Below are 25362 nucleotides of genomic sequence, written 5' to 3'. Positions count from 1 at the left end.
ATCTAAGAAGTGAACAACTACTTAAAAGGGGTTGTAAACTCTCCCGTTTTTTCACCTCAATGCATTGAGTTCAAAAACCTATTGTAGTGCACCAGCCCCCCCCTCGTTTTAATCACCTGAGCCCGTTCGTTCCCACGTCGGAGACACGCACACCTTCTCTGGCTGGTGTCTCAGCTCTTGATTGGATAGATTGATAGCAGCGCAGCCATTGGTTCCCACTGCTGTCAATCAAACCCAATGATGTGGATGCCCGGGGGGGCGCAGTGCCGAGTCGTGCTGTCTGTGTCTATGGACGCAGCAGCAGGACACAGGAACGCGTCCAAATGGGTGCCCTGAAGGAGATCACATCTCCAATGGGTCCCTCGATGCGTGGAAGAGCCAGGAGCGCCACAAAGGGACCCCAGAAGAAGAGGATCAGAGCCAAAACCAACTGCACAGAGGAGGCAAGTATAACACGTTTATTATAAAAAAAAAAAAAAAAAGGGAACCTTTAGTGTCTCTTTAACCTCATCCCATGTTGAAGTAATGACAAAATACTACAAAAATATATTTATTTATGAGTGGATTCCATTAGAAAATGTGTATTGGCATTCATTTTTTCTACAACTTTAATTGGTAACCCTATCCACTTTATCACAGGAAATTGTTTACTTTTTGCTCCTATCCCAGAGATTTATTCCATTAGGCTAGGTTTACACTGATGCGAATTCAAAATTGCGGTAAAATCGCGATTTTACTGCGATTTCGGCCGTGATTTAAGAGACATCTGTGCAAGTTTCTGTCAAATGTTCCAAGAGGATTCAACACAAAATAGGGAATAGAATTATGTTTATTTTTTTACTAGTAATGGTAGCGATCTGCGGTTTTTATTGTGACCGTGACATTGCGGCGGACATATCGGACACTTTTGACACGTTTTTGGGACCGTTTACATTTATACAGCAATTTTATTGCTATAAAACTGCACTGATTACTGTGTAAATGTGACTGGCAGGGAAGGGGTTAACACTAGGGGGTGCTGAAGGGGTTAATATGTTCCCTAAAGTGTGTTTTAACTGTAGGGGGAGGGGACTCACAAGGGGAGGAGACCGATGTGTGTTCCTGTGTACTGGTAACACACATCGGTCTCCTCACCGCTGACAGGACATGGATCTGTGTGTTTACACACACAGATTCATGGTCCTGCCGTGATTGCGGGCAATCGCGGGTGCCCGGCGGACATCGCGGGCACGCGCACCAGGTCCCGAGCAATGCGCCCCCTAGCCGCCCAGGAATGCAAGGACGTCATGACGTCCACTCGGAGGGAGGGAGGGTCCCTGCTGACATCATTTTACAATGACTCTTTAGGGAACGTGTTAAGGACGCTTTGCAGGCGCTATTTTTAGCGTTATAGCGCCTGCAAAGCGCCTCAGTGTGAAAGGGGTCTAACTGTTCCTAAATGATCAGTCATTCACAGTTCACTTCATCAATAAGCTCTCTATATGGATATTGGCATTTTTTATTCAAGTCATAACATTGCTTTGCCTTCTATGTTAAGGTTTTATGAATCCTTTTATTATACCCCTATTTGTATCTAGACGTATCTTTGGAAATGCCCTTTTCAGTATATTTGTACAAATGTGCCCTTTTTCTTGTACCACAAATTTTCATTTAATACAAAGTTTGTAAACAAAAAAGAAAAGGTGTATTAGTAAATTGTTTTAATAAATTACAACTACTAAATACGACGTATCAAAAAGAATTTATTAAGAATAAATGAGTAAAAATCTTCATATAAAAGAAGATTAAACTACCGGTTAGTATTGATGGAGGGTGAAACTTCAGCATTAGAGATGGAAAGAACCTGCTCTCCTCCTTTTCCCTTTGCCATCCACATGGTATTGTACCCTGTACAGCGAGTGTCCTGTGCTTTGGGTTCCTCCATGGTTCTACTGGATAAAAGTTCTCCGCTGCTCTCACTGACAAACACAGTGGGAACCTTTGGAAGAAGCTCAAACTTCTGTTCAGTCACAGGCCAGCTCTGCCTCAGTCCATTCTCACATTCGTTTGCCAAGTCTCTGGGGCTTCTCGGGGTAAGAAAGAGGTTTTCAGTCATGGAGGAGCTGCCAAGATGAGTTTGAGCAACAGGAATTTCCTCCATAGACTCGGCAGAGTCAGAATGATATTCTGCAGGAGGTCCTGCTGCCTGAATTGGATGGATGGGCGCCAAGACTGGTAAAGATCTCACTGGGAAATTTGGGGAATTACTGGCCAAGCTTGGAGGTGCTGGTGAGACTGGAAGTTCTGAAAAAAGAAATCAATAAATTAGGTTTATGGTTATAAGAGATTACACAACTGCATTATAAATGGCAACACTACGGTTATCTGTACATCGAAGGCCAAACCCTCCTCAGTTAGGCACTCTTGGTCAGTATGTGGCATATAAAAACACAATTGTCTCATTTGTATGGGACAAATTACATAATGAAAGCTGGCTTTAGTTATATATATATATATATATATATATATATATATATATATATATATATATATATATATATATATATATATATATATATTGTAAAACAATAACAAGAATACATTTTAAAAAATAAGACTGTAAAAGAAAAAAAACTGCCGACACAGTCCACGCCCCATCAGTATATATATATATATATATATATATATATATATATATATATATATATATATATACACATATACACACACACACATATATATATATATATATATATATATATATATATATATATATATATATATATATATATACACACATACACACACACACACACACATATATATATATTTTTTACAATTCTTTCTTGTTTTGGGGAAGAGGAGTGGACAGTGTCAGTGTTTTTTTTAATTATTTTTACAACTTCATCTTTAAATAATTATTTAGCACAATTCTTTTATTTTTATTTCTTCAACTGTATCAGCCCTGTTGGAGGAGGCTTTGGCGAGATGTCAGACCCCTAACATCTACCCTTTTTGACACAGAAAGGACACAGATTCCCATTCATTAAGAAAAGGAAGGAGCCGGTAAATGGCAGATTTACCTGTTCCTTCCTTCGCTCTCCATCCTGACAGATCCGGGACCGGAGGAGGACACAAAGCACCTGGGAAGCAGAGAGGTAGGAGAACATTGGATGGAGGAAGGAGGACCTGGAGAGAGGGAGGGCGACACCAGAGGATGACACACAGGGACCGTCAGGGATGATTGATGCGGCCGAGGGGGGCGGTACAAGCACCAATCTCCATGTATAACTTTTAATAAAGCAGCCACGGGAGAGAAGGGGGGGAGAAGAAGCGGCTGTCAGAAAAGCTAAACAGGTAAATTGGTGCTTGTAACGCCCCCACTGCCGAACTGATCACCTGTGAGGCTGCCCCCCCCCCTGCTGAGCTTGACGTCACCTGGTCTGATACAACTAGTATCGAATTGGGCATCAGCGCATTTGCATGAGTACCGCTACTCGTGCGAATGTTTGGTACCGATATTATGTAACTGCCTGCACTGGAATCGTGCTGGTTCAGGCATCGCGCTAGTGTGAACTGGCACTTAAAGACGATCGCAGTAATCAGGTATTTGGGAACTGGGCCTCCAAGGTTCCGATCGTTCATACAAGATACAGAGCTCTCAGTGAGAGCTTGGTCTCTGTGAAGGGAGCACTCTCCCAGTACAAACAAATGTACGCATATTTGGGGACCCACAGAAGAAGACCCACTTCAGTAAAGCCGCATTTATACATACAGGCAGTGGCAAGGGGGTAATATAAAAATAATTGCCTTTAATAGGAGAGATCTTCACATTATACACCTGAGAAATGTTAACATTATACACGTAGGCCCGGATTCACGTAGCACTTACGCCGACGTATCTCGAGATACGCAGCGTAAGTGTGCGCCGTCGTATCTATGCGCCGTGCCCACAGAACTAGATACGCCTGAAAATAGGCTTCACCCGACCGACGTAAATTTCCTACGCCGGCGTATCGTGGGCGCATATTTACACTGGCCGCCTCATTGCAAATATGCAAATGAGGGAGATACGTCGATTCACGAACGTAGTTGCGCCCGGCGCATTATATACGTGGTTTGCGTAAGGCTTACGTCCGGCGTATAGTTATTCCCCATCTATGAGGCGCAACTCATGCAAAGGTATGGACCAGGGAACAGCTGTCGTATTTTACGTCGTTTACGTAGTAGTACATGAATAGGGCTGGGCGTAGGTTACGTTCACGTCACAGGCAGTGATCTGTCGTATCTTAGTGAGTAGTTTCGACGCGATTCTGAGCATGTGCACTAGGATACGTCCACCGGACGGCGCATGCGCCGTTCGTTTTAAGTACTTCGATGACGCTTGGCCCATCATTTGCATGGGGTCACGCCTCATTAGCATGGCTCACACCCACTACCTCCTACGCTGGCTTACGCCGAGGAAACCCAGCGTATCTTTAACAGCAAGTGGGGGCGAGTGCTTTGTGAATCCAGTGCTTGCCGCTCTGCGCTACGCCGGCGTAGCCTAAAAAAAAGACACGCTACGCCGGCATAACTTTGCGCCGATGTATGTGAATCCCGGCCAATGTGTGCAGCAACCATTTATCATGCATATAACGTGTTTAAATGACTTAAATTAAATCTCTGGTCTGGTATGGACATTCAGATATTTATATATTCCTAACAAGCAGTATCTGAACTTTAAACAAGCCTGACTTATTTAGCTGATGACACTGTAAGGCAATTCAACCTTCAAGTACACAGCAAAGGCACTAAAGTCATTCAAGTCTTCAGACTATGAATGAATGAATGAATGAAAAACTTATATAGCGCGACACATGCGAACTGAATCGCTTCTGGGCGATTGATGGTTCCTGTCTCTTGACATCAAAAGAGCAGAGTTTTAATCTGTCTTCTGAAGGCCAGGTGGTTTTCCTCCAACCGAATGCTGGCTGGTAAAGCATTCCATAGTCTAGGACCCTGGAATGCAAACCTTCTTTCTCCTTTGGACTTGTATCTTGCTTTGGGTACCTTGACCAGGTTTTGGCCAGTAGATCGCAGAAGGCGATTGGAATTGTGGGGTTCTATCTTGTCGCAAAGATATTGCGGAGCCTTCCCATGGATGCACTTATGTGTCAGGCAGAGTGCTTTAAAAGCAATTCTATCTTTTACTGGCAACCAGTGAAGGGTTCTCAGCGAAGGTGATATTGATTCCCATGTTTTTTTCCCAGTCACAAGTCTGGCGGCCGTATTCTGAACGACTTGCAGACGAGAGATTTGGTACTTTGGGAGTCCGAGGTAAAGAGCATTTGCGTAATCCAATCTGGAGTTCACAATTGTTCCCACCATGACTGCTACGTCTTCCTTAGGGATAAATGGGATAAGTCTGCGTAGTAGGCGCAGCAGATGGTGAGAACTGCTGACTACTGACCCTATTTGTGCGTCCATTGTCATGTAGGTGTCAAAAATGACCCCAAGACTTTTGACTTTGGAGCTAGGGGTGATGATTTGGCCCAGAATGGGCGGGGGTGTCCAGGTTGTTGCCAGTTGACTCTTGCGACTGGCATGAAACAGGAGAAGTTCTGTTTTGGAATTGTTGAGTTTAAGATAACTCTTAGACATCCAATTTTCTATCAAAGAGAGACATTTCTCTAAACTGGAATGATGATCCTTTTTGTTGCAGATGCGAAAATACAGTTGCGTATCGTCTGCATATGAGTGATAGAGTCGTTTTTGGCTACTGATAATATCAAAGAGAGGGCGGAGATAGATGTTGAAAAGCACAGGTGACAGGGGGGATCCTTGGGGGACTCCGCATGACACCGTGCGCCTCTCAGATATGAAAGATCCCAGTTTAACTGTTTGTGATCGGTTTTCCAGGAAGGAGGAAAACCATGGTATGTCACCTTCTGCGACTCTGGCTACCTCAGCCAGACGCCTCAGTAACAGTTTGTGGTCTACCGTGTCAAAGGCTGCGCTTAGGTCCAGCAGAACCATGAGACAAGATTCTCCTTCGTCTGCGGCCTCAAGGGCGTCGTCCCATATTTTGAGTAAAGCTGTTTCTGTCCTGTGTCCGGGACGGAAGCCTGATTGTAATGTTTTCAGTAGATTATGGGTATCTAGATGCTGTTGCAGCTGTTGTACCACTGTTTTTTCCATTACCTTGGAGAAGACATTTAGGCCTGTTATGGGGCGACGGTGAGTTGGGTCCTTGGGGTCGAGGGTCGGTTTTTTCAAGATGGGCTGGATTGTGCCCTCTTTCCGCAGGGAGGGCACTATGCCTTCCTTAAATGAGTGGTTTATAAGCTGCGTGATAGGTGGTGCCAGGATGTCAACACATTCCTTCAGCAGTTTAGTGGGGATAATATCATTGGGCGCTGTGCTGTTTCGCAGAGTACCGATGATATTTTTTGTAGCATCGATGGAGATGGGTTTCAGAGTGAACTTTGTTGCCTGTAGAAATTTTCTCTGGGTGTTGTGTGGTGGGCTGAGGGGGGTATTGTTTTGCAATGCTTTCCCGGATTCCCTCAATTTTATTGATAAAGAAATCCGATAATTCATTACAAAACTCTTGGGTGTCTGAATTGGGGGCTTCAAGGCATCCTGGATTCATGGTCTGGGTGACCATCTTGAAAAGTTCACAGGGGCGGTTTAGGGCACTGTTGATCGCCATAGAAAAATGTTGTTTCTTGGCTTTGAAGATTTCTTTATGATATTTTCTTGTTATTGCCTCGTAGGTGATGAGGTTTTCCTCTGAAGCGCTTCTTTTCCAGGCGGCTTCCGCCCTTCTGCGCTCTTGCCTCAGTAGTGACAGCTGGTTGTTGAACCAGCCGGACTTTTTTTTCTGGGTGCGGGCTTTGCGATTCGGTGCTACTAAGTCGGCTGACTGTAGTAGGGCTGCATTTAAGGCATCCAGTGTATCTGAGGCTGTTTGAAGTGGATGGATTGTTTTGATTTTAATTCCCAAGGTAGATTTGAAGAGTTCCGAATGGAGCTTTTTCTGCGATCTAGTTCAGTGTGTAGTCACCGGCTTGGGTGCTTTTATCTGTGGGGGAATTTTGGAAATTATGAATTTAATTGCATGGTGATCTGACCATGGCAATGGTTCATTTTCCGAAATGCTTATCTTCAGATTTTGTCTGAAAATTAAGTCGAGCATGTGTCCTGAAGCATGAGTTGGCCCGCATATAAGTTGCTGTAGCCCTAACCCTTCCAGGTGGTCAATACAGGCGTCAGCAATGGGGTCTTGTGAGGAGTTGGCCCAGAGATTGAAATCTCCGAGCAGCAAGAGGCGTTTGCTGTTAAGGGTATAAGTGGAGAAAAACTCTGTTAATGATGGCAGAAGCTGCGATTTTGGCCCGGGTGGCCTATAGCAGAGAAGAATGTGGACAGTCTCCTGGGGGTTTGTTTGTAGTTGAAGAGTTAGGCCCCGTACTCACGACCAAACATGTCTGCTGAAACTGGTCCGCAGACCAGTTTCAGCAGACATGTTCCGTCGTGTGTACAGCCGCGCGGACAGGATTCCAGCAAACAATTGTCTGACAGACCGTTTCTGAGCAGACAACTGTTTCCCGGACTTGCTTTAAAACAGTCCGCTGGAAACCTGTCCGCCCGGACATGTACGGTCGTCTGTACAGACCTACCGTACATGTCCTGCCGCCCGCCATCCCTCGCATGCGTCGAATGACTTCGACGCATGCGTGGAAGCATTTTAAAGGCAGGCCGCCCACGCCGCCGCGTCATTGTCGCGGCGACACTGCGTCATCGACGCGTCGACACCGCGGACACGCCCCGCGTATTGTTTACGCGCGGACTTCTGTTCGATGGTGTGTATAGCCATCGAACAGAAGTTCCCGGGCAGTCCCCGGCCAGACATGTCCGATGGAAACGGTCTGCAGACCGTTTTCATCGGACATGTCCTGCCGTGAGTACAAGGCCTAAGGGTTTCCATGAATGGAAGAGGATTTTGAAGGACTGGTTTAGTGAATGCAAGGTGAATCTTGTGGATCACCGCCAGGCCTCCTCCTCTTTGCCCTATTCTGTTTTCCGTTATAATTCGATAGTTCTCAGAGAATGGTGTTGCAGTCGTCTGAGAGCCAGCTTTCTGTAATAAAGAGGCAGTCTAGATCGTGTTGTAGTATGAAATCGTGGATTTCTGATCGGTGTTTTACTGCCGATCTTGTGTTAATCAAAGCACATGATATGTGCTTAACCTGGGGTAAATGGTTGAAATTTTTGATGATCGATCGTCGACGGCTGGTAATGCTGTGGCGAATCGTCTCAGACCCCGAATGGTTTCTGCAGCGTAACGGCGATTAGCCATAGTCGCCAGTCACCGGGGGGGGGGGGGGGGGGGGGGGGCGCAGGTGTGGAGTGGTGATGGAGGGAAGATTCTCTGAATCCTCTCCCTCGGCTTGGTCCAGAGGAAGGCAAAAAAACCCTGGCCGAGCTGAGCCAATATGCTGCGGCGGGGAAAAAAATTCCTTCCTGATCCCTAAAAGGCGATCGGACAAACCCTGGATCAAGTGCTGTTGGTTTTTGAGGGGGGGGGTGAGAAGTGTCACTATTGCTGGGGTGTACCAAGATGGCCGCTGATCGGGACACAGGCCTCAGGGTAGGGGGCTAAAGCTGGGTAATTAAGTTGGGTTAGTTGAATCCGGGGGAGGATGGGGTCCTCCAAGGATAGGGGGGGTGTTTCAGGGCAGTTTTGGGTGAATTTTGAGTGTTTGTTGGCCTGTGTCAGGGAGTCTGCGGCGCGCCGCTAGGCCGCGGTCTTTCCTAGGCAGCAAGGTTTGAAGGAGCCTGCCTGCCTGTCTGGTTAGCTGACTAGCTAGCTGTCTGGTCCCTGGGTGAGAGCAGACTCGATGCGGAAGGTCCGGAGCGCCCTACTCCACCACTGACTAGCTGACAACTGACAATCACTCCTATGGTCTCCTTGGAGCAGCGGTGCCCAACCAGTGGTCCGCGACCTCCTGCTCTGGGATGGAATAGAATAGAATACTGTTATTAAGGGTAAGTTTATTACTAAAATCACTGTGTTTATATGGGCATATCTGTTCTGCAGTGGACTGGGCTGCTTTCAAACTGATCCAGTGCACCCGTGGGTTACCTGCACTGAGCCATAGGCCCTTTTCACACGGTCAGTCCGACCCAATTGGGGACTCTATTTACCTCTAAAGAGTAGCAGATGTAAATGGACTTTGTTTACAAATGCCGACCTCCAATCTGATCCACAAAAAAAGAAGAAAAAAAAAAGTTGAGTGGGCTGCCATCCACCCGCTCCACTCATTGTGGCCTGTGACCAGTTACCAAGTCGCTTAAGTGGCCCTCGCTCTTCAAAAGGTTGGGCACCACTGCCTTGGAGGCTGACTTAGTAGCCTCTCAGGCATCTGAACTCTAATGTATATACAGAAAAGGTGCTCTGGGAAGGATAGATTAGAGAGCTGAACTGCTGAGAGAATGGCTTCTCTTCTTCTGCTGTGAAATTTGAGGGTGAATTGCAACTGGATCAATAAAGTTCTCTTTCTTCAAGTAGAACTTGAGTGAAACACTGCTGATAAGTAGGTTTGCCATAAAAGCTCGTCCTCTGCCTGCCAGCAATGTTTCTTCTAAATGTGCACTAAGCAGTGCATGCACACTGTTGGCATGAATATATCTCCTGTGTGTGTATACATGGGAGTGAATTCATCTTGGATCGTGCAAAATCAATAGACAACAGTGAGGGAGGCAAGTTTAATAGAATTTAGTTTGGCTTTAAGAACGGACACAGAGGCCCTGCAGAGAAACCATGTACAAAACAACCACAAGGGACATCATCTCAAAAGGAATATAACCTTTGAGCAATCTTCTGTCTATATACTCAAGAGCAATCTACTAGCCACACCGTGCATCAAAATAGCAATATATATCTGTGTGCCTTGGCTACATAGCAATCAGTGTCATGTTTTCTTTTACAATAAAACTTCAAGTTTGGATACAACCAACACCCCTTTAACCTACAGGCAAGCCTATAATAAGGCTTACCTGTAGGTGCCGTGAATATCTCCTAAACTTGCCCCGTGCCGTTTCTTCAGCTGCTGTGCCGTTACCGGCGGCTCTCGCATGGGAGTGATCTCATCGCGGCTTTGGCCAATCACAGCGCTGGAGACCGCGATAGCCGGAAATAACTCTGGGAGACATGTCGCCGGTCACAGCGGTGTGCCGGACGGCTGCGGGGGGGCTTCGATCTAAGGTAAGTATTTCATAATGAGCTAGTATGCATACTAGCTCATTATGCCTTTGTCTTGCAGGTTTTTTTTTTTTTTTTACACGTGGGTTTACAACCACTTTAATGGCAACACATCTGTTGTATCAGATAAATTAGTCCCTTAACTGCTTATCTGCCATACCGTTCTCCTCATGAATCGGAAGGCCAGGCACGTCATGACCAGCATGTTTGTTAGCATCTTCTGGTGATATTTTGTTGCTTTTCTTCTTTTTCTTCTTCTAAAGGCAATAAAAAAATCAATTACTCTCATAATAGTTATGCACAGATAACGTTAAGCAAAGTGAAAAGCAACAGAGAATTCTGTCATCTATTTAAACATCCAATAACAAAAGGCCTTTACTCCTGGGAGCTGCTTTAATTCCTTGCATTCCTCTTTCCCCTGTCATACCAAAAGATGATGATGCAGGACCTGGGCTGCAGGACCTTGGCAGCAGGGCAGGGGAGTATGTGAGCTGAGGACAGCCCTGGATAACAGGTATGAGAGAAAAAATGGGGGGTGTTGGTGGAGCAAGATTCCGCTTTTAAAAGGGGTTGTAAAGTCAGAAGTTTTTTTTAATCTTAATGCATTAAGAAAAAAAGCCTCCTGTGTGCAGCAGCCCAACCCCCTAATACTTACCTGAGCTCCATCTCTGTCCAGCTGTCCACAAGTGTTTTGGCTATCTGGGACTCTCCCTCCTGATTGGCTGAGGATCAGCAGCAGTGCCATTGGCTCTCGCTGCTGTAAAAGTCAGTAAGCTTATCAGGAGAGAGAGAGTTACGAGTCTGCTCTCACCCGAGACCTGACAGTCAGAAGCTAGGCAGGCTCTGCATACCTCGCGCTGCACCCAGGACCAGCTCCTTTCTCCATTTGGACCCCCTCTTCTCCGCAGGTAAGACCCTGCCTCTCAGGGCCTTCCATCTCGGGCAACCATTGACGGCCGTCCTTCTCAGGACAGCCGTTGCACCTGCCCCTCACTGCGGCTCTCCGCCTCGCTGTTTCACCGTGCATCGCCCCCACACGGCCACCCACGATTGAGGCATACCCCCCGCCACCCCCCTGGCTTAATTTTCGGCATGTTTCGGCGTTTTCACACGCCCGCGCCAGCCTAGGCCATTTCGCGGCCGCTGCGCCTTAGGAAAGTCCGCGGCTTCAGCCGCGGCCTACCGGCGCCGTCCATACGCCCTGTAAATGCCACCAAACTGCAGAATTTCTCCGGATTATCCCCCCCTTATCCCTGGAGGACTCCATCATCCCCCGATCAGCAACCCAGCTCAGCACAGCCAGCTTTTTACCTAGCTGATAGCCCCCCAAGCCTGGGTCCTGTGTCTCGTCTGGCAGCCATCTTGGTACACCCCAGAAACAGAGACACTGCCCACCCCCCCTTTCCCCCCTCCACAATCCAATAGTGTTTGATCCAGGGATTGTCCAATCGCCTTTCCAGGGATCAGGAAGGAATTTTTTTCCCTGCCGCAGCACAATTGGCCCAGCACGGCCAGGTTTTTTTTGCCTTCCTCTGGACCAAAAAGCCGAGAGAGAGGATTCAGTGAATCTTCTCTCTATTATCACTCAAACACCGGCACCCCCCCTCCCCCCAGCGATTGGCGACTATGGCCAATCAGCAATACTCTGCAGAAACTATTTGGGGTCTGAGGCGTTTCGCCACAGTATTACCAACCGTCACCAAAAAAGCCCTAATAACAGAGCAACTTTTGAGAACTGATCGACTATCAAAAATTCTAACCAGTCATCCCAGCCTAAGCACATATCATGTGCTCTGGTCAACACAAGATCGGCAGTAAAACACAGATTAGAAATCCACGATTTCATACTACAATACGATTTAGACTGCCTCTTTATTACAGAAAGCTGGCTCTCGGCCGACTGTAACACCATTCTCGGAGAACTGGTGCCAGAAAATTATCGGATTATAACGGAAAACAGAATAGGACAAAGAGGAGGAGGCCTGGCGGTGATCCACAAGATTCACCTTGCAATCACTAAGCCGGTCCTTCAAAATCCTCTTCCATTCATGGAAACCCTTACTCTTCAACTTCAAACTAACCCCCAGGAGACTGTCCACATTCTTCTCTGCTATAGGCCACCTGGGCCAAAATCGCAGCTCCTACCATCATTGATGGAGTTTATCTCCACTTACACCCTAAACAGCAAACACCTCTTGCTGCTCGGGGACTTCAATCTCTGGGCCAACTCCTCACAGGATCCCGTTGCTGACGCCTGTATTGACCACCTGGAAGGGTTAGGGCTACAGCAACTTATATGCGGGCCAACACATGCTTCAGGTCACACGCTAGACCTAATTTTCAGACATAATCTGAAAATAAGCATTTTGGAAAATGAACCATTGCCATGGACAGATCACCATGCAATTAAATTCACAATTTCCAAAACTCCCCCATTGATAAAAGCACCCAAGCCAGTGACAACACACTGGACTAGATCTCAGAAGAAGCTCCATTCTGAGTTTTTCAAATCTACCTTGGGAAGCAAAATCAAAACAATCCATCCACATCAAACAGCCTCAGATACACTGGATGCCATAAATGCAGCCCTACTACAGTCAGCCGACTTAGTAGCACCGAAACGCAAAGCCCGCACCCGGAAAAACAAGTCCGGCTGGTTCAACAACCAGCTGTCGCTACTGAAGCAAGAGCGCAGAAGGGCGGAATCCGCCTGGAAAAGAAGCGCTTCAGAGGAAAACCTCTTCATCTACAAGGCAATAACGAGAAAATACCATAAAGAAATCTTCAAAGCCAAGAAACAACATTTTTCTATTGCTATCAACAGCGCCTTAAACCGCCCCCGCGAACTCTTCAAGATGGTCACCCAGACCATGAGTCCAGGATGTCTTGAAGCCCCCAATTCAGATTCCCAAGAATTCTGCGATGAATTGTCGGATTTCTTCATCAACAAAATTGAGGGAATCCGGGAAAGCATTCGACAGAACAATACCCACTTCAATCAACCATATAACACTAACGATCTGGGCTGCTCTGTGCAAATCCACTGCAACAGAGCAGGTACAGAGAGAGAGAAAAAAAGGATTCGATTCCCTGCTGATTTTGTACATTTGCCCACTGACAAAGAAATGATCAGTATATAATCTTAATGGTAGGTTTTATTGGTAGAGACAGAATAACAACAAAAATATTCATAAAAATGTTTTTTTAAAAGAGTTATAAATTGATTTGCATTTTAATGAGTGAAATAAGTATTTGATCCCCTATCAGCAAGATTTCTGGCCCCCAGGTGTCTTCAATACAAGCAAAGAACTGAGATTAGGGGCACTCTTAAAAGGGAGCGCTTCTAATCTCAGCTTGTTACCTGTATAAAAGACACCTGTCCACAGAAGCAATCAATCAGATTCCAATTTCTCCACCACGGCCCAGACCAAAGAGCTGTCCAAGGATGTCAGAGACAAGATTTTAGACCTACACAAGGCTGGAATGGGCTACAAGATCATTGCCAAGCAGCTTGGTGAGAGGGTGACAACAGTTGGTGCAATTATTCGCAAACAGAAGAAACACAAAATAACTGTCAATCTCCCTCAGTCTGGGGCTCCTCGAAACCTTAATGACTTGGAGAGGATCTGGGACAAAATCCCTCCTGAGATGTGTGCAAACCTGGTGGCCAACTACAAGAAACGTCTCACCTCTGTGATTGCCAACAAGAGTTTCTCCACCAAATACCAAGTCATGTTTTACAAAGGGGTCAAATACTTACAGTATTTCACTCATTAAAATGCAGATCAATTTATAACTTTTTTGAAATGCGTTTTTCTGGATATTTTTGTTATTTTGTCTCTAACTGTTAAAATAAACCTACCATTAAAATTATAGGACTGATCATTACTTTGTCAGTGAACAAACGTACAAAATCAGCAGGGGATCAAATACTTTTTCCCCCCCTCACTCCAAGGCCCCTTCCACACAGGTATTCTGATCAGGTCCTCCTGTCAGTTTTTCAGGCGGACCCGATCGGACGCTCAAAGCACCTCTATGGTGCGGCGGATGTCAGCGGTGACATGTTCGCTGACATCCACCACTATCCGATCCTATCCTGTCTGTGAAATCCAGACGGATGGAAAACCTGTTTTCCATTCGTCTGGAGAATCGGATAGGAGCGGATAAAGACAGCTGGTCCTTTTTTAATCCGCTCTTCATAGAGAACATTGGGGCTTTGACAGGTCCATCTCCGCACAGTGAGCGTCATCCGTCATCCGCTTGCTCAGCGGGGATCTGCGGAGCGGGCCCCGTACTTGGACAAGCCTGTGTGAAAGGGGCCTAAGTATTACATGTTTGTTATTTTTATAGGAAAATAAAAGACTTTACAATTACTTTAATATTAAACAAAGGCTCCACAAGAGACATTCCCACAATGAAGCACACTATACAATGGAAAAAACAACTCAAATAAACAAATGGGCAAGGGAAACCAAAAAGGGAAGACTTAGGGTGTTGCAATAACTTAACAAAAATCTGGTTAACGCAGTCAACCAATAATTATTCAATAGAAAAAAAAAAAAAGATAAATAAAAGACACAAGAAAAATAAAAGTGAGTTAGGAAGTTTTTTGAATAAATCTGGTGACCTAAAGTTGGCCATACCCTGTTATGCCGCTTACACACGGTCTGATTTTTGACCGGGCAAAACTCAGTTGGAATTTCCGATGCAAAAACAGAGAACCTGCTCTCTAAGTCCGTCGGAAATTCAGACGGAAAAAGTCAGACCGTGTGTACGCGGCTTTAGTTCTTCGTTCAGCCACCAGACTGAAATAAAAGAAAAATAACATTCCTCCATGCACACAATTGAAGTAAATGGAGAAATACGGTAAACCCTGCTGGGATACTGTATTCCGACAGCTGTCAGAATACTCCGATCTCTGGCTGCAGCCCATTGGCTGATGGAGAAAAAATTTCCAGGATTTGCCTTCAAAAGAAGTCAATCATAGGATTGATTTCTGTTGAGCGGGGGACAGCCCGCCTGTTGGACCAGTCAAATTTTGATCAATGTATGACCAGCCAAAGTCTCTCCTTTTGTTTTCCCTGGCAATTTAATAAACTCTTTAATAGGTTAAATATGGTTTCCAATAAACCATAAATAATAAATGAACACGACAGTCTTTAAAAGACAATTATCTCTTATACGAGGATGGGAACTTCTTGGCTACAGAATGGTAAGTGCTCCATATGGGTTTCTTTTTTTTCCCCCACCCCATTATGCACAGAGCCTGGGAGTGAATTAACAAATGGAAGAAGTCTTACAATGCTCTCTCTTCTCATCTGATATTCGAATCAATAAGTTATTATGATGATTCTACACAAAGAGAAGTCATACCGTGGACTGACAATAGTTACTATAGGAAAATTATTATAAATAACAAGTTTATGGACATGTGATTTAATGCTTATGTATAAATATTTTAGACGAATGCCTCCAATACTGTAGTATTTAGTGATGCAACACACATCTAGAGATTTATGGGTCGTTACTGTTCACTTGCAGTGCACAGAAATGATATGGTCTGAAACTATCACTGAAATTTGTACAAGGTCATTTTTTCTCTTTAAAGTGGTTGTATACCCTTTTTTTTTTATATATTTACCTACAGGTAAGCCTATAATAAGGCTTACCAGTAGGTAGAAATTAATATCTCCTAAACCGTCAGCGGACATGCGCTGTGAAGGTCCAGCTGAAGGGGGGCATGCGCGGGAGTGACGACATCACAGCTCCGGGTCACTCACAGCACCGGAGCCACGAACCTGGAAGACACAGCTTTGACATCAAAGAAGTCAGGCCCCAGTAACAATATTAAACTAAACCAGAGAAAAGAGCAGAATACGTTTTACTAGGTAATACATTTGACCACAAACGCCTTAGTGTCTGCTCTTAAAAGGGATGTCAAAACGCCATCCTGCTGTTAGCAGGGCCGGCGCTACCACTAGGCGGATTAGGCAGCCGCCTAGAGCGCACTGCCGCCTAGGGCGCAGCCATGGCATGTCACCTACTCATCACCGCTGGATGTAACCTCTGGAGCTGCTGTCCCTGTGCGGTGTGTCTTCGGGAGTGTGTACTGGAGTTCCGGAGGAGAGGGAATGTCTGCTGCCGGGGATAGTGCAGAGGCGCGGGGAGGGAGCTATCACATCCACGTGCAGCACACTGACAGGTCCCTCTCCCGGCTCCCACAGCGGCAGAGTTGTTTGGCGGTTCAGGGCTCTGATGCCGAGGAGCTGGGCCGCCTCCTTCATGGTCGGGACTCGTGAGTGGGTGTGGCCAGCCAAGAGATGATCCCGCCTTTCACTGGGGGACGGAGAGCGGAGTGGGCGGCCTCAGGAATGAAAGCAGGTCTTTCTGGGCAGAGCAGCAGGTAAAAAAAAAAAAAAGGTTCTAAAAATGCTGTTTTGTTTTCACCCAGTCCTCAGCCCTTCTGTCACCCAGTCCTCTGCCCTTCTGTCACCCAGTCCTCTGCCCTGCTGTCACCCAGTCCTCTGCCCTGCTGTCACCCAGTCCTCTGCCCTGCTGTCGCCCAGTCCTCTGCCCTGCTGTCGCCCAGTCCTCTGCCCTGCTGTCGCCCAGTCCTCTGCCCTGCTGTCGCCCAGTCCTCTGCCCTGCTGTCGCCCAGTCCTCTGCCCTGCTGTCGCCCAGTCCTCAGCCCTGCTGTCGCCCAGTCCTCAGCCCTGCTGTCGCCCAGTCCTCTGCCCTTCTGTCGCCCAGTCCTCAGCCATGCCGTCGCCCAGTCCTCAGCCATGCCGTCGCCCAGTCCTCAGCCATGCCGTCGCCCAGTCCTCAGCCATGCCGTCGCCCAGTCCTCAGCCATGCCGTCGCCCAGTCCTCAGCCATGCCGTCGCCCAGTCCTCAGCCATGCCGTCGCCCAGTCCTCAGCCATGCCGTCGCCCAGTCCTCAGCCATGCCGTCGCCCAGTCCTCAGCCCTGCCGTCACCCAGTCCTCTGCCCTGCCGTCACCCAGTCCTCTGCCCTGCTGTCACCCAGTCCTCTGCCCTGCTGTCACCCAGTCCTCTGCCCTGCTGTCACCCAGTCCTCTGCCCTGCTGTCACCCAGTCCTCTGCCCTGCTGTCACCCAGTCCTCAGCCCTGCTGTCACCCAGTCCTCCGCCATACTGTCACCCAGTCCTCCGCCATACTGTCACCCAGCCCTCTGCTGTCGCCCTGTCCCCTGCTGTCACCCAGTTCTCTCTCTAAAAAAATTTGAATTGTTGGCAACTATGCTTGCTGTGTACGGCAGTTCAATGAGGGTCAACAAACATCACATGGGGGTATAAACAGGGCCGGTGCTAGACTGTTTTGCGCCCTTTCTATACCTTATAGAGGTATAGAAATTATATTTTAGCGGTATAGAAGTTTTATTTAAAAAAAAAAGTAGCTGGTCTCGCCTAGGGCGCAAAATAGTCTAACACCGGCCCTGGCTGTTAGTGACAAGTTTTCAGCACCATCATCCTCAGCAAGCCTTTTCCTATATAGTTAGGTCCTCGCAAGTCAGTTCTGCACCATTCCAGTACAGTGAGGGTGCAATTCCATTAGGGAATTGGCTCCCTTGCGTGGGTGATTCTGTCACTGCCACTGTGTGACAGAATAGCTCAGCCCCTAAGGCAGACTGGTACAGAATAATAGGAGGTGCTCTTATGTGCAAACAAATGCATGCAACAGAACATTTTGCAATAAAAGATATTCAGAAGCATCTAGTAATAACAAACACATAACTAGAACCCTTAGGGCCCCAATGCAAGAAATCATAAAAGGCCCCCTCTGCCCCCATTGGCAGAACGCCAGGGACCGGTTGCAAGTGCAACCTTTGTGACCCTAGTAGTTTTGCCACTGGTGTCAGCGACAGTGGTGTCAGTATTTTTTAAATTAGGTTTTACCTTTTGTTTTTGGAGCCCTGTTGGGGGGCTTTGCTGAGATATCAGACCTCTGATGTTTCACCTTTGAGACAAAGGACACAGCCCTCAATCTTGTTCTCTGCAGCTGCACTGAATGAACAGACAGGAATAGCTCTGTACTGAGCTTCCCAGTTTACTATGTTTCAGGTATGAATGAACACTGTCAGTGATGGGTATGGATCACGACTCTCCATTAAGCGCCCCCTCCCTGCTCTTTATCCTCACACATCCCCACATAATGTCTACATACATTTAACATGGAATCCTTTATCCATCCTCCCTGTTGAAGGGTACATCAGGAATATAGGCTGGGACTGAAAAGATATGCAATTATTACCTTCTTTGGCTTCTGCTGTAAAGCTGGTGATAGCTTATGGTCTGAGTCGGGGTTGCCATCTGCAATATCAGCATTTAAGGACATCGGGGAGCTAGAAAATAGAATTTTCACAAAATTGTAACGTTGTTGGTTCAAATGTTGTCACATGCTATCCAATACCTGGCCTTATGCAGAAGGGACTCAGAAAACATATTAGCATTGCTTATAACAATCTATACATATTCAGAAAAACAATAATTGAAAAGGAGATCTGTGTGGCAAGTCTTCATACCCTTTTTAGCCTACTTTCTCTACTAGAAAGGTCACTGATCACTAATATTCAGGTATAAAAAGTAGAATCACTTATGTTAACATGCAATATATATATATATAAATAAATAAAACACACACATATACATTTTATATATTTATTACACATACATACACGCATACAAAAGACACACTTTTTTAAAAAACATTTTTAAATTACATGTAGTGTTTGATTTTTACTCACTCTGTGTTCAGTGATCCCGATGAAGGACCCTCAATCAGTACTTCAGGATTTGTATATATGAGGCTTCCCCCATAACTCTCCTCCTGAAGAACAAAGCAAAATGTGAACTTAGAGAACCATTATACCCATAAAAGTATGATTAGGTTATTAGTGAAAAATGGGATGTCAGGAGGTCAAGAGCCATTAGATCTGCCTTTGCGCATTTAAAGTAGACCTTGCCCGAAAATGCAAGGTTTGGTACCCACACACCTGCTCCACCCCCAAATGTCAAAATGCTGCATTATACCTGTAAAAAAAAAAAAAAAAAGCCGTGGAGAAAGGGCACAAAATATACTTCCGAAAAAAAACAGCAAATGTAGCAACAAATGTGAGTTCAATTAAACATACAATTATCTCATTTTCTCTCCCTAAAATACCTCTCCTTTCAATATTACACTGTATACTTTTTTTATAGTCCTCTATGTATACCAACACAATATTATCATTAATGTTGAATACATTATTTACTATATTTTTTTCTAATTTACTTACTGATTACAGTACTTATTCATTTGATGATACCCATGGTTATGGACATCCAATTATGTGATATATATCTTATATTATTAACTGTATTTATCATAATTTTTTAAGGAGGCATAAGCCCCTGATTAATTAACTTGGATGCGATACAGATGCATTCAAGGGCAGTAATATAGATTCTCTAATACACTATCCCAATCTTCATTAGATCTTTGCATGCAGCACAGACACTTCATAATTGTATTTTTATGCTATATTTCTTTCAATCCCTTTTTATCTAATTTCTCTAATTTTTCATTATTTAATCTTAGCTTTATTAATAACACTGTAGACAATTAACCCAATATCCTTATATTCCCAATAGGATTGATTAGCACCACGTGCTTTCTGTCCTTGATCTGTCTGCTTAACCTTTGGGGCTGTATAGTGCCCACCCTCTCTGTGGCCAGTGAGATGAATCACCAAGGAGGTAATTATTTACACAAGTTTGTAATTCCCTGCATGAACAGGGGTGCCACCATGGAACAATAAAAAAACGGTGATTGATCGCTAATATGTTGTCTTTATTATTGTAATAAATCAGATACACATGTAAAACTTCAAACGCCTTAGTAACAACATGAATTTGTTTTGTAAATATTTATATATAATAGTCAAGATATGTTCACCATCTGTATTTCTTACTCCAGATTGAGATCCTTTATATATACATAAACATACGTCCCTGAGGAAGCCCGAATGGGCGAAACGTGTTGGACAGTCTACTGTATATAATATCTCAACAATCAACTATTGGTGAAACTAAATACAATATGTGATTTTATTCTATTTTTGTATGTATATAATATGTAAGATTAAAATATATTTTTTATCGGTAAAACTGTTTCTGGTGTACGGTTCCTGTGGTCTCAGAACTACCCAAATGCATTCGTACAGTCCCATGCCCCATCCCATACCGGGATAATATATATATCCGAAAAAAAACAGGCACATGGACAATCCCAAATCTTGCAATAACATATTCCTACACTTGGTTAGAATATCTTTTTAGTGGACCCTTAACATTCTCACCATCTCACTCAGTGGATTGTGACGTCACCCTTGTACAAATGTGGAGGATGGAAGTCTATAAGGAAAGCATATTTTATTGTTTTCTAACAAGAGGGTACGGGCAGATTTGTAATGAACCAACATTGCATTTTAGTGCAAAGTCTACTTTAAGACTGTGTAAGATGATCTCAGGGATAGTTCTGGTTACTTTAGTTATTTAGCATTCTGATGAAACAGGAACCATTGCTACATTGTTTAGCACAGGGGTCTCCAAACTTTCTAAGCAAAGGGCCAGTTTACTGTCCTTCAGACTTTAGGGGGGCCGGACAGGGGCCATTGGGAGTAGAAGTCGTCTCAGCGTCAGTGGGGGAAAAAATTGGTCAATCATTTGATGCAGTGGGAGTAATTGTGCCCCATTATTGGTGTCAGTGGGAAGAACTGTACCCCATCATTGGTTTTATTAGGCTCCATTTTTGGCGTTGTTGGGAGGAATCGTGCCCCATCATTATGTCATTGGGAGGAATTTTACTCCTAAATAGGCATTAGTTGGGGGGAATTAAGCCTGATTGCTGGTATCTGTGCATGAAATAGTGCCCCAAGGGCCAAATAAAAGCATGCAAAGGGCCGCATCTGGCCCCCGGGCTGCAGTTTGGAGACCACTGGTTTAGCAAATAGCACAGTAGCTATTTTTTTTGTTTTGTTTAACTGGAATATTTCCTCTCACTATGCACTTGTAGTTGTAACAGGCAAGCAATTTGTTACCTGGATGAACAGCAAAAAGAAATCCACATATGCCCCCTGTGGTTCCCGGGACAATACAAAGATGCCAGCACAAGCTCATAATTTGGTGTTTTTTTTCTCATATCTTAACTTTATGTAAGCATGCAAAACAGCCCACTGTTTATTCGTAGGCATCATAGTTCCCTGGCCAGATGCCAGTTAGATTTTCCTTAGATTTGATCTGCTAGAACTGGAAAATAATCCAACAACCATTTAGAACAAACCTAAATAACAGATCTGACATATTATCCAATAGGTTGGCCTTACTCTGCAGAGATACGGTTCACATTAGCTGGTCTAACAGATCAAATCTGGCTTGTTTGCTGCCTCCGTTTTTAGGAAAGCAATTTGCATACAGTGGATATAAAAATTCTACACACCCCCTGTCAAAATGTCAGGTTTCTGTGATGTTAAAAAATGAGACAAATCATTTCAGAACTTTTTCCACCTTTTAATGTGACCAATAAACTGTACCACTCAATTGAAAAAACAACTGGAATTTTTTAGGGGGGAGAAGTAAAAAAAAAACTAAAAAATAATAATGTGGTTGCATAAGTGTGCATACCCTCTTATAACTAGGGAAGTAGCTGTGTTCATAATTAAAGTGATACTAAAGGTTCAACATTTTTATTTATTTTTTAAACAACAAACATACCATACTTACCTCCACTACCTGTGCAGTTGGTTTTTTACAGAGTGGCCCCCGAACATCCTCTTCTGGGGTCCCTCGGCGGGTCTCGTGGCTCCTCTCCACATTAGATAACCCCCCTAGGAGAAGCACTTTCCCAGGGGGTTACAAGAGCCGAGAAGCCCAGCCAGAGAGACGGCACGCACTTGTCGTGGGACATTCCAGGGCTCAGGTAAGTAAAATGGGGGGGGGGGGGGCTGGGGGAGACCGGTAACTGACAGAAGTTTTTCCACCTTAATGCATAGGATGCATTAAGGTGAAAAAAAACAGGGAGAGTTTTTTATTTTCTAAATAGGTTCCTTTAAGCTAGTGCATTGTTGGTTCACTTACCTTTTCCTTCGATTTCCCTTCTAAATGTTTTCTTTCTTTGTCTGAATTTCTCACTTCCTGTTTCTCCTCAGTAAACTTGCCCTGATCATCTGAGCTGTGTTTAGTCAGCCAGAACAGCTTACTGAACAGCTTACTGAGGAGGAACAGGAAGTGAGAAATTCAGACAAAGAAAAAAAAAATTTAGAAGGGAAATGAAAGGAAAAAGGTAAGTGAACCAACAATGCACTAGCTTAAAGGAACCCATTTAGAAAATAAAAAACAAACTTTTACAACCCCTTTAAGCAATCACATTTAACTCAAAATAAAGTTCAGCTGTTCTAGTAGGTCTTTTCTGGCATGTTCTTAAGCTGACCATACACCATACAATTTTCTTATTCAATTTTATTTAGATTTACCTTCAACTATGTAGTACAAGGGCCTGCCTGATTACATACAAATTAAAAGGGTTTAGGTTTGACCTCCTATTATATGGTTTTGGTAAATCTAAAGGAAAGTTGTACAAGAAAATTGTATAATGTATGGCCAGCCTTAGTCGCATCCTACAGAAAAAGCCATGGTCCGCAGAGAGCTTCCAAAGCATTAGAGGGATCTCAATGTTAAAAGGCATCAGTTGGGAGAAGGGTACAAAAGAATTTGCAAGGCATTAGATATAACATGGAACAGATAGTCATCAAGTGGAGAAAATATGGCACAACAGTGAACGTACCAAGAACTTGACATCCCTCCAAAATTGATGAAAAGACAAGTTGGACAGTTCATAGGTCACATTAAGAAGGTGGAAAAAGTTCTGAAATTATTCATCTTTGTCTTATTTTTTTACATCACAGAAACCTGACATTTTAACAGGCGTGTGTAGATTTCTATATCCACTGTATACTCCAGAATGTTATGAAGAGTGATCAGATAAATTGCAATTGTTTACAAAGTGCCTCTTTGCCATGAAAATGAACTTCATCCCATGAAAAACATTTCCACTGCATTTGTAAAGAATGCTTCAGGGCGCCCCAGAAATCTCCAGCAAGTGCCAGGACTGTCTCCTACAATTAATTCAGCTGCGGGTTTGGGGCACCACCAGTGCAGAGATTGCTCAGGAATGGCAGCAGGTAGGTGTGAGTGCATCTGGAAAAAACCTTGAGTGAGCGCTACCATTAGCCCTGTATAATGCCAATAGTAAAGCATCCTGAGACCATTCATGTGCGGAGTTGCTTTTCAGCCAAGGGGGTGGGCACTCTCACAATTTTGCCTAAAAACAGAGGCATGAATAAAGAATGATACAAAAACATCCTCAGAGAGCAACTTCTCCCAACCATCCAAGAACAGTTTGGTGACTAACAATGTATTTCCAGCATGATGGAGCAGCCTGCCATAGGGCAGAAGTGATAATTAACCACTTAGGGTCCGCCTCCTGCACATATACGTTGGCAAAATGGCACAGCTGGGCACAGGCACGTACAGGTATGTCACCTTTATGAGCCCAGTTGTGGGTCGTGCGCGCACGACCCGGTCCGAAGCTCCGTGACCGCAGGACCCGATCGCCGCCGGTGTCCCGAGATCTGTCACAGGAGCTGAAGAAGGTGGAGAGCTGTGTGTAAACACACCTTCCCCGTTCTTTACAGTGGCACTGTCATTGATCGTCTGTTCCCTGATATAGCGAAAGACGATCAATGACGTCACAAGTCCAGCCCCGCCCCCTACAGTTAGAAACACACATGAGGTCACACTTAACCCCTACAGCGCCCCCTAGTGGTTAACGTCTAAACTGCAATTGTCATTTTTACAGTAAACAATGCATTTTTATAGCACTTTTTGCTGTGAAAATGACAATGGTCTCAAAAATGTGTTAAAATTGTCCGATGTGTCCGCCATAATGTCGCAGTCACGAAAAAAAAAATATATATATAAAAAAAAAAAAAAAAAAAAAAAAAAAAAATCGGTGATCGCTGCCATTAGTAGTAAAAAAAAATATTAATAAAAATGCAATAAAACTATCCCCTATTTTGTAAACGCTATACATTTTGCGCAAACCAATCATTAAACGCTTATTGCGATTTTTTTTTACCAAAAATAGGAATACGTATCGGCCTAAACTGAGGAAAAAAAACGTTTTTTTATATCTTTTTTGGAGATATTTATTATAGCAAAAGGTAAAAAATACAGAATTTTTTTCAAAATTGTCGCTCTATTTTTGTTTATAGCGCAAAAAAAACAAAACGCAGAGGTGATCAAATACCACCAAAAGAAAGCTCTATTTGTGGAAAAAAAAAGGACGCCAATTTTGTTTGGGAGCCATGTCGCAATTGTCAGTTAAAGCGATGCAGTGTCGAATCGCAAAAAGGGGCAAGGTCCTTAACCTGCATAATGGTCTGGGTCTTAAGTGGTTAAGTGGCTTGAGGAACAAAACATCGAAAAGTTTGAGTCCAAGGCCAGGAAACTGCATGAATGGGCTCCCATCAGTGAGGATGTGGCCCAGAAGTTGATTGACAGCAAGCCAGGGCGCATTGCAGAGGTCTTGAAAACAAACACTGCAAATATTAACTCTTTGCATAAACTTAATGTAATTGTCAATAAAGGTCTTCTGACACTTCGGAAACGCTTGTAATTATACCATAGTAAAATCTTACAAAAAGAGCTAAAAACACTGAAGCAGCAGACTTTGTGAAAATTATTATTTGTGTCATTCATAAAACTTTTGGCCACGGCTGTATTGGGTAGGTTCTTGTATATAATAGTGGAGCCCTATAGTGCCTGCTATACGTTTTCTCATTAACTTCATAATATAATGGGCAGCACCTTGTTCTGGATTTGTAGATTGCACCGAAGACCCTGAAAATCTTGCTGTTCAGACTTACTTGTGCACGGCCTGTGGGTGGCGTCTTCCCCTCGTCTAGACACTTGCTATTAGATTTCATTTCCTGCTTCTGCCGCTGGTGCATTATGTACTCATAAGTGCTCAGCTTATTCCACACTACAAATGAAGGGGTGAAGCAATTGTTATCTAACC

At 44.5% G+C, this 25362-nt stretch overlaps 1 protein-coding gene across 5 annotated transcripts in view; it reads right to left on the bottom strand.

Annotated features, from left to right (window-relative positions):
- Positions 1-1722: 1722 nt before the first annotated feature.
- Positions 1723-25362, bottom strand: part of LOC120917390 (palmitoyltransferase ZDHHC1-like) — a 92012-nt gene continuing 68372 nt past the window's right edge. For 3 of the 5 annotated variants that reach the window (XM_040328654.1, XM_040328656.1, XM_040328657.1), the window contains 5 exons: positions 25211-25326; positions 18992-19074; positions 18499-18589; positions 10389-10485; positions 1723-2283 (listed from right to left, as the gene is read on the bottom strand). In XM_040328654.1, coding sequence (XP_040184588.1) covers positions 1790-2283; positions 10389-10485; positions 18499-18589; positions 18992-19074; positions 25211-25326 — 881 coding nt within the window. In that variant the 3' untranslated portion in view covers positions 1723-1789. Of the gene's footprint in view, positions 2284-10372; positions 10486-18498; positions 18590-18991; positions 19075-25210; positions 25327-25362 lie in introns of all 5 variants that reach the window. The other 2 variants (XM_040328658.1, XM_040328659.1) reach the window with 2 other exon arrangements.

This window comes from Rana temporaria, chromosome 11, assembly GCF_905171775.1.
Source record: "Rana temporaria chromosome 11, aRanTem1.1, whole genome shotgun sequence".
Classification (NCBI taxonomy): Eukaryota; Metazoa; Chordata; class Amphibia; order Anura; family Ranidae; genus Rana; species Rana temporaria.
Note: the sequence above shows the minus strand (reverse complement) of the source record. Positions and strands in the feature narration are given on the sequence as shown.